The 10072-nt window shown below is 42.8% G+C and overlaps 1 protein-coding gene across 1 annotated transcript; it reads right to left on the bottom strand.

The window, feature by feature from the left end:
- Nucleotides 1-2502: 2502 nt before the first annotated feature.
- pccb (propionyl-CoA carboxylase subunit beta) lies at nucleotides 2503-9507 on the bottom strand. Its single transcript, XM_053506824.1, has 15 exons — nucleotides 9241-9507; nucleotides 7291-7410; nucleotides 7101-7169; nucleotides 6956-7012; nucleotides 6757-6870; nucleotides 6557-6667; nucleotides 6054-6162; nucleotides 5857-5977; nucleotides 5672-5753; nucleotides 5118-5241; nucleotides 4907-5014; nucleotides 4203-4303; nucleotides 3940-4038; nucleotides 3347-3446; nucleotides 2503-2704 (listed from the first exon to the last, which is right to left on the bottom strand). Exons 1-15 carry the CDS (start codon nucleotides 9475-9477, stop codon nucleotides 2583-2585), a joined length of 1674 nt encoding a protein of 557 aa, XP_053362799.1. The 5' UTR covers nucleotides 9478-9507; the 3' UTR covers nucleotides 2503-2582.
- Between the last annotated feature and the right edge of the window lie 565 nt (nucleotides 9508-10072).

Raw genomic sequence — 10072 nt, 5'->3', positions numbered from 1 at the left:
TTGTCTCTAAACAAGCGACAACAAACATTGATCATTTTTCAAATAGTTACTGAACTGCATGCTAGCATGTCCTAACTGTGAGCTTAGCCTGAACACTGATTTACACTGGTTGTCATGGTAACAGTCAGAGTGGGAGGAGCATTGATTTAGAGCTGTGATTAAGTTTAATGAGTTGATGTGGTCCAGTCAGCCACCAGATATTATTGCTGTTATTTATACTACTAGGCCGTAGATGCTGTGATAAATATTATTGCAATGTTATTAATTTCTTTAACACTGTTTATAAAGGTTATTAATAATGTTATTAATTGTATTATAATGTTATTAATACTGCTGTTTATGCAAGTTGTAATATTTAATAATTATGCTGTTAATTAAAATAATCTTGTCATTGTATGTTAGATGTTTTACTATTAATGCCACGAGGCTGTTAATGCACTCTACAATGTTTTAACACACACACACACACACACACACACACACTCTCTTAAAGCAAAACCAAGATGGAATTTGGAAAAAGTGACTGAACACGTAAAGTCTTGTTGGACAGAGTTGAGTTTTCTGTCAGTTCAGTGCCACGTCTCTGTGCAGCCCTGAAACACACACACACACACTCAAACAATTACACACTTACAGGCTTGTATAAGCACGCTGATCACCAGCCGGCAGGTGCAATATAGCGTCGCTTACATTTTTTATATAAGAACACCAAATCTGTCTGTCCTCCCTCCCATCTGTCTCTCCATCAGTTTGTCTGCCTTCCTGTCTGTTAGTTTGTCTGCCTTCCTGTCCGTCTGTCTGTTAGTTTGTCTACCTTCCCATGTGTCTGCCTTTCTGTCTGTCTGTCTGTCTGTTGCACCCCCTCAGTATTTGGGCATTGCTCTTCGGGCGTATCAGGAACAATGCGCTACAGTGTATTAGAGTGTATCAGTCGTTCCAGAGGAGAGGATTAGTCATTAAAGATCAAAGCATTCACTTCTAACACTTCACCATGACGTCACTACTGAACACTTAAGAGTGAAAGCACTGCAGTTTTCTCATGGCTGTTTATAAAGTGAAGCCAAATGTTTCTGACGCCCTCCAACTCCTAACCCCGCCCACATCCGTATCATCGGACAGATCTAAACTTTACACATCCAGTTCACGTTTTACAGCTAAATACAGATCAGATGCTTCAAAGGAATGGAGAGGGGAAAAAAAAACATCATGCATTTATACTTTATAACTTTATTCACTAAATAAACTATACGTGAGAACAGAAGATGACTAGTTTCATGCACATTTTACATCATCCATCCAATTTCAGTAGCGTGTCTCCTCTGTGGGTGTGTGTGTGTCTGGAGGCCTTGAGTAGTTCACTGGAAACCAGGGCACAAGGTGAGGACACCAGGGATGGGGTGAAGGACACATGCACATACAGACCGCATGTGTTTAGGCTGTAGGAGGAAACCGAGGCTTCAAACATCCAAACTTCTACTGGTCCATCTTGAGGCATCTAATGTCTGACCTGGTGCTTCTGCTATCCAAACTTTTAGTGTTGGTGTAAACTGGTAAATCAGCGGATGAGGGTGAAACACACACCTGAGCATTTGCACCGACAAACCACTCTGTGTTAAAAACGAGATTTGTGGTTTCCATGGAAGCGTTTACTGAAGGTAAGTGAATGAATAACGGTGCTGCCTACAGAGAAAGAAGGAATGAAAGAATAAAAGGCTGACGCATGTAAATGCCACATCGCTGTAACGAGCTCAGATGTGAGGTGTATTGTGCATTTTATTCGCCCCCCTCTCCCCTCCCGAGTCTTCCTGAATGGTTCCGAGTGACTGCAGTAAACTCTGATGTGGTGAAGCACTAACAGTACACGTCTGTCACATAATCACTGCAGGGATGATCAGATCATCGTTTGGGCAAATTGGACGCAGAGCTCAGCTGCGGATCATCTGCTCACCAAAATCACCACATCATCAGAACTGTAATTCACACAATGAGTTTCTGTGCTCTTTGTTTATGTCTGTTACAGACTCGTAGTGTGGAAGAAGAACCATTAGGCTTTGCAGAATACAGTCCAAACTACTGAGACTCATTTGTCCTCCAGGCCCCCTACAGGCCCGTCTCCTCCAACCTGCCCTGCTACACACAAACACACACACACACACTATACCACACTGTCACCCATGTGTTAGAAGAGTGCCATTGATGGGCACGCACACACACTGATTTAAATACATACTAATAATACACTGTATTGCACTTTTAGACTCCTTTATGCCCCCTGACTGTCCTCAAATGACCCTGCCTGGTCTTTATACCAACCTATTACACCACCTCACTCACAGCCCATGGTGTCCTAAACAGTCCAATTAAACCTCTTACTAATTAAAATGCACTAACCACAATAACTAGCTCGCTTGCCAATATCACTATAAAAGCAGATGTTGCTACTGAACTAGTTAAATGTTGTTGTTAGTTGGTGTAAGTGCAGAGTTCAAGACAGACATTAACTGTGTTCAAGGTGTTTATTCTTTCATCCACAGTGACAGTGTGTGCACTGAGGCGGAGTGTGTAGTGCTCAGTAGGCGGGGCTATAACGGGATGTTGGCGTGTTTCTTCCACGGGTTGCTTTGTTTCTTGCTCGCCAAAACCTCCAGGTCTCTGCAGATCCTCATGCGTGTGGTGGACGGCTGGATGATGTCATCAACGAACCCTGCAGACGGGTAAAGAGGGTTAGTCGTGTGTATATATATATATATATATATATATATGTGTGTGTGTGTGTGTGTGTGTGTGTATGTTTGTCTTACTCATTTAGTCACTATTTCACAATGAATCGTGTGTATTTATCCTGATTGAGATACGGGCCTCGTCCCAATCTGCACCATACCTCACTAACTACTCCATCAAAAACATGATTTTTCAAACCCCACTCAGTGCTGCAGTGATTCGAGGCACATTAGTGCACTGTTTAGCCAAAGACATGGCATTAGCACAGCAGGACGGTGGTTTGGAACACAGCGTAGACAGACACTGGCAGGTTGTCATGGCAACCTGGTAATGGTCCCTAAACTGACCACTATTTGGTCAGCTAGAGGGCAAATTGGGATGCAGGCTCAGTCAAAAAAATTTTTTTACAAAACCTCAGACATGGGCCGTGTTCCAAACCACACACACACACACACACACAAACACACACACACACACACAGTCTGTACTCCATACTACTTAACACATGTTTGAGCCAAATGAACCTGTGGCTCTGTCCCAAACCACACACTACTGCACTACATCAACCACACTAACATGCAATTAACGTGTGTGTGTGTGTGTGTGTGAGTGTGTATATACAAACCTCGGACAGCAGCAGGAAAAGGGTTAGCAAACTTCTCTACGTACTCGGCCTCCGCCTCGGCCTGGTTCTCCTTCCCCCTGAAAATAATCTGCACGGCACCCTGAGGAGGAGAGAATATAAATTAATTATTAATTGAAAAAAATTATAAAATTAAACTGTCCCACAAAAGCAACATGTACATCAAAAAGAATAGGCTAGTTATATTTAAAAATGTTTAATATTGTTCTGTTAATTGATAAGTAACAGAACAAAACATATAATGTAACAAGTTTACTCTTCGATCTTTATACTGCACGTTTATTTAATTACTAACAGTAAATGAAATTTTCGATACTTACTATAAATTATTAAATTTAATGATGAGCTTTTAATTCTATTTATTACTGCATTAATTAAATGACACTCATTGCATAAACTAAGACCTACGCAGGTACTGTTACTGATTAAGTAGACGAAGCAGTTACTCCGCAGTGAAATTAGACTCGTGACGCAAATCTGGACTGACTCCGCCCACTTCCCCTGACACTTCATTAAACATACTTTATACATATTTAAGTGTTAATAAAGTCGTCATAGCGATGTGGAGTTTTTACCTTGGCCCCCATCACAGCCACCTCAGCTGACGGCCAGGCGTAATTAACATCACCACGCAGGTGTTTGGAGCTCATCACGTCGTACGCTCCACCATACGCCTGGACAACACACACACACACACACACACACACACACACACACACACACACCACTGAAAGCTCAGAACTAATCCTCAAAATATGTTCACTTTGTGTTTTCTGAAGGACGGCATTAAATGTGCACACACACACACACACACACACACACACACACAAACACACACCTTCCTGGTGATGATTGTAATTTTGGGAACCGTTGCCTCTGCGAAGGCGAACAGCAGTTTGGCCCCGTGTCGGATGATTCCTCCGTACTCCTGCGCCGTCCCTGCAGTAACACACACAATCAGCTCTGTGTTTATGTGCACTCGGTAGTGAACAACATCTGTAGTTTGGGACACGCCCACAATGGACTGGTCATAGTGTTCAGAGTGTGGTTTAAGACCCAAGCAGGCTAATAATGGTGTTTATGTGCATTATGTAGTGAATAGCGTGTGAGATTGGGCACACACACACACACACCACCTGTGTCTTCATGTTCACTAGGTAGTGAATAGGGCATGTGGTTTAGAACAGGACCTCGTGCTGTCCGGAGTTGTCCCTCAGATCTCTCTCATCATGGGTCCGTGTGCAGGAGGAGCCGTTTATTCTCCCGCTCCTGCTTATATAACCCCGCCCTCTTTTCCTCTTTATAACCCCGCCCTCTCTGCTTGTTTATAACCCCGCCCTCTTTTCCTCTTTATAATCCCGCCCTCTCTGCTTGTTTATAACCCCACCAGTCTCTTTCTCCACTCACTCCACTTTAAAAGAAACAAATCCACCCACTGTACTAGACTACAGGACCTCAATGGCATGATGGTGTTCATGTGCACTATGTAGGGAATATGGTGTGTGGTTTGGGACACGCCCAGAGCAGCATGTGTGTTCTTACCTGGTAGAAATCCAGGAACATCGACGAAGGTGATAATGGGAATGTTGAAGGCGTCACAGAAGCGTACGAAGCGTGCGCCCTTCACTGAGGAGTTTATGTCCAAACATCCTGAGACACACACACACACACACACACACACACACAGACGGAGTGTAAAACACAGACAGTGTGTGTGTTTCTGTGTATATAGCATTACACTTCTCTCTCTCACCTGAAGCTACTTTAGGCTGATTACCCACGATGCCGATTGTGCGACCGTTCATGCGGGCAAATCCCACCACGATGTTCTTGGCGTAACTCGGCATGATTTCAAAAAACTCACGTTCATCTACGATCTGAAATAAAGACGGGAAATATTCTGATACGGTTCCAAACGCCTCAGTTACTGAATAAGCAGGACTGATTAGTGCACTACCCACGGGATGTTGTGTACATGTTGTGTACAGTAACATGGTCACTCAATTAAACTGTTAATGTAACGTGTAAATACTCGGCTCGTGTCCTAAATCACTTTCTACCAGAATAAAAGGAAAGCAGGAAAAATAACCTTTGAACTGCAGCATGTCTTCCATAGCAGGGGACGATGGCTGTGTCCCAAATCCACAGTGGGACAAACACATTTTTAACTGCAGCACTTTGTGATTTGGGACACAGCCCCAACAAATCAGAGAATGGAATTTTATAACCACTAAGCGTGTGTGTGTGTGTGTGTGTGTGTGTGTGTGTGTGTGTGTGTGTGTGAGAGAGAGAGAGTGACAGGCGTACACTGTGGATGATGTCCAGCATGTCGTAGGCCTTTGTGCTCTCAAAGGGAACGAGTGTGTCAAGTCCAGGAACAAGGCGATCACTGAAGGGATGAAAACACACACACACTCTTAGTAGAACTATTTAATCCGTAAACATCAGGATATATCCAGACGTGGAGAACTCGTCCCGGCTGCTGGGGTTACCTGGGGTCGTGACACTCTATGACCGGAGCCGAGTCTTTATTACTGAGGGGCAGGAAATTAAAAAACTCCCGGAGGTTCAGCAACGCATCGATGTCGTTCTCAAACGCCTTGTGGGCCACGCCTACAGAGAGAGAGAGAGAGTTAAGGCTAGTTTTTATAGAGATCAGGAACATTACACACAAGGTCAGTGCTACTACCTGACACAGCAGTGTGTGTTTTGGCTCCGCCCAGCTCCTCCTGCGTTACATCCTCATTAGTGACAGATTTAACCACATCAGGACCTGTGATGAACAGATACGACGTATCCTGACCGACCACACACACACACACACAAAGTCACAAATACGAAACAAGATGAAAAAATATAAAATAAATAGAAAGGGCAGGTCATAAATAGGTAAAGTGAGTGGATTTTTTTTTCTTTTTAAGTGGAGTGAGTGGAGGAAGAGACTGGCGTGGTTATAAACAAGCAGAGAGGGCGGGGTTATAAACAAGCAGAGAGGGCGGGGTTATAAACAAGCAGAGAGGGCGGGGTTATAAACAAGCAGAGAGGGCGGGGTTATAAACAAGCAGAGAGGGCGGGGTTATAAACAAGCAGAGAGGGTGGGGTTATAAAGAGGAAGAGAGGGCGGGGTTATAAAGAGGAAGAGAGGGCGGGGTTATAAAGAGGAAGAGAGGGCGGAGTTAAAATGATCCCCACCTTGACCATGAAAGTGAAGTCAGTGAGAGCGGGAGAATAAACGGCTCCTCCTGCACACGGACCCATGATGAGAGAGATCTGAGGGACAACTCCGGACGCCAACACGTTCCTCTGAGAGAGACACAGAGAGAAAGGTTTGTTCATCCTGACATCAGTCTGTCTCTCTATCCCTCTGCTGCCTGTCCATCAGTCTCACTCACCAGGAAAATGTCGGCGTATCCTGCCAGAGATTCAACACCTTCTTGGATTCTCGCTCCGCCGGAATCGTTCAGCCCAATCACTGGCGCTCCAACCATCATGGCCTGGTCCATCACCTACACACACACATGTGAGTCCTGAATGTGACCTCTGACCTTTCACACACACCTGTGAAAGGGAACCTGGACAGACTGGACTCACTTTGCAGATTTTCTGGGCGTGAGCTCCTGATAAACTCCCTCCGAACACGGTGAAGTCCTGAGCACAAAGATGAGAGATGTGACATCATATCCTGTGACATCATGTGACCACTAGAGGATGGAGTCAGAGATCATCTGGTACTCACCTGGCTGAAGACGTAGACGAGCCGACCGTTTATACGGCCCTGTCCTGTGACCACGCTGTCACCTGGATACTGGGGGCACACAAACACACACACACACACACACACACACACACACACAGATCTCAAACATCTAATTAAGACTGTATGAAGGTGTAGAGGTGTAACGATGTAATAAACACGGATGCGTCACCTTGTTGTGATCGGCCTGCATTCCAAAATCAGCACAGCGATGTTCCACAAACATGTCGTACTCGACGAACGAGTCGGGATCCAGCAGCAGAGCGACTCTCTCTCGAGCGGTCAGCTTTCCCTGAGGACCCATTCAAATTCACAAAGCTTTATTAACATCAGCAAGGCATGACACAGACCTGAGTGAGTGCTCTGTCCACCATGATTCTCTCTCTCATGATGTGTGTAAACATGTCCAAAATACAGGCTGCAAGAACAAAGCTGTTCTAACACTCATGTTTCAAGGAGACTATGTACATAAAGTCCACCTACCTACAGACCCATATGTAGATTAATTTTAATAACAACAGCAAGGATTTATATTAATAATAAATTATTGTTTCTATAGTAACTGTTCATTCTCGTGTTTAGCGCAGGTGCCTCTGGTGAGAAACAGAACCAAAATCATTTCTACGTGGAGAGGATCTCTATAAAGTTTAAGGAAGGAGTCTCCAGTGTCAGTAACAGAAAAAAAAATTTATTAGCACATACTTTTTAAAGTTTAAAAATTTCATACTTGTGACTGAGCTCGTCTGTCGATTTAATTCAGTTTGATTAGATTTTTGGACATTCGGAGTTTCAATTTGATTCGATTCAGGAGCACTAAAGTTTATTGTCTTTTTGTTTTGAATCAGCTTTAGTTCTTTCAGGTTTTGAAATATTAAAACAACCTATTAAAAGTTTCAAATAAACACTACAACTTGGTGTAACTTAAATTATTGATTGTATTATTATTGATTGTTCAAGCGTAATTTTTTTGTCGACCTTCTGCTCCGTATTCCAGTCCAGTAGGTGACAGTGTGGCATCAACCGCACATAAACTCAGCCGAAGTACTAATACTCTTGCAAAACATGAGCATTTATGAACGTTGTAAGCACTTTGCCGCAACAGCTATGGTGGATTTGAATAAAGAGAAGTAAATTATAGAACATGTTTTCATGTTTAAGTTTACAAAATAATTGAAAAATTATAAATCAATTCTGAATCAAATTGTGATTAAATCGCAGAGCTTTGTGGGACGTTTTTTATATCCTGCAACTAAAAGGACAAGTAATCTATTGAATAATAACCAAAACAAAACTGTTCTCTAAAGCATGCTAAGGCATTATATTTCTGTCATAATATTCAGTACTTTTTTACTATATTTTTATTCAGTATTTTACTGAAGCTGGGGAAAAAAAACCTGACAGATGACCATAACGGAACATTTTAACCAGGTTTTTATTATAATAAGTACGGTTACGATTCTTCGTCATGCATTTCTTAAAATGCAGTTATAACATTTGTATACATTTGTTTTTTTTTATGTTAAATAGAGCACAGAGGCATCATCTTTAATATTCAACATAAACAGGAATATAATCATTACACATAACTCAAAGCTGTTTTTCATTATTAATTAGAATAATTAGTTTACATTAATAATAAAGTAAAATTAAAATTAAACCTTTGATTCATGATGTGCGTTTTAAAAACTTTGCAATGATTTCATAATTTCTAGGACACTATTACTTTCATTTAATATAATATGAAAACTGAAATTGGAATAAACTCAAACAAGTAGAATAAATACAACATATAGTTTATAATTGACACTATTAAATTATACAGACATGTACACAGTGTTATACTATAAATTCTACTTAAAGTTTTATAAAATAACTTTTATTCAGTATTTCAGGTGAAGGTCACTCCAGTGTGTGTGTGTGTGTGTGTGTGTGTGAGGGGTGATGGGTGTGTGTGTGTGATGGGGTGGTGTGTATGTGTGGGGGGGGGGGGTGGATGTGTGTGTGTGTGGGGGGGGGGGGTGATGTGTGTGAGGGGGTGGATGTGTGTGTGTGTGTGTGTGTGTGTGGGGGGGGGGGGGGATGTGTGTGTGGTGTTTGCTTGCTGTGTTTTGGTGTTGTCTACCCGTTTGTGCTGCGCATGCGTCCTCTGCTCCCCGCCCCCCCTCAGCGCGGCGCTCCGCTTCTCCTCGATCCTCTCCTGCACCGACAGCCGGCCTGAGCTCCTCCACTGGCCGCTCGGTGAACCCTTACAGCCCGGTAAAGCGGCGCAGCTCTGCGGCACATGAGTAAAAGTCTTTAAGGACGACCTGAGAGTGTGTAAAATCCCCCCGCCGCTCCGGAGCAGTGTGTACGCCGCCATTTTGAAAAGCCGTCACTCTCTGGAGACGCGTCCTTACCTCAGAAACACTGCGCATGCGCAAGCTGCTTCCGCAGTCAGAGCCAATCTGCGATGTGGGCGGAGTTTGATCAGCCAATCACGAGTCACGGTTTAGGGGCGCGGCGTCATTCAGAGAGAAGTGTTATTACTAGCGACAACCGCCAGAGGGCGCAAATCAAAGTCTCGTGCAATTTTAACCTCAATTTTGACCCTGAGATTTAAAAGTGTAAATACATAAAAGGAAAAACATTTAATAGTGATTTTTTTTATTTACCACAAACACTCCCATGTTAGTTAATTAGTTGAGTATTATCTTTTCCTCACTGTAGCTTTATTTAATTTCACTCTATATATTATTTCCCTGTAGATAATTTCAGACAGTTAATTCCTACTTTACGAAAGTTCCTTGTGTCCCTTGTTGCAGTTTCACAAACCATCTGCAGTTGCTTTTTTGCACAATATTTACTAACAGCTATTTGCCCAAAAAATTTTTTATTTGCTGCTACTACAACTAGAAATGTTTACCGTTATCGTTTACCATCTGATGGACAATTTATCCGAACTACCTCACCTTAGC

Source organism: Clarias gariepinus, chromosome 11, assembly GCF_024256425.1.
Source record: "Clarias gariepinus isolate MV-2021 ecotype Netherlands chromosome 11, CGAR_prim_01v2, whole genome shotgun sequence".
NCBI lineage: Eukaryota > Metazoa > Chordata > Actinopteri > Siluriformes > Clariidae > Clarias > Clarias gariepinus.
This window is presented reverse-complemented; position numbering and strand designations above follow the sequence as displayed.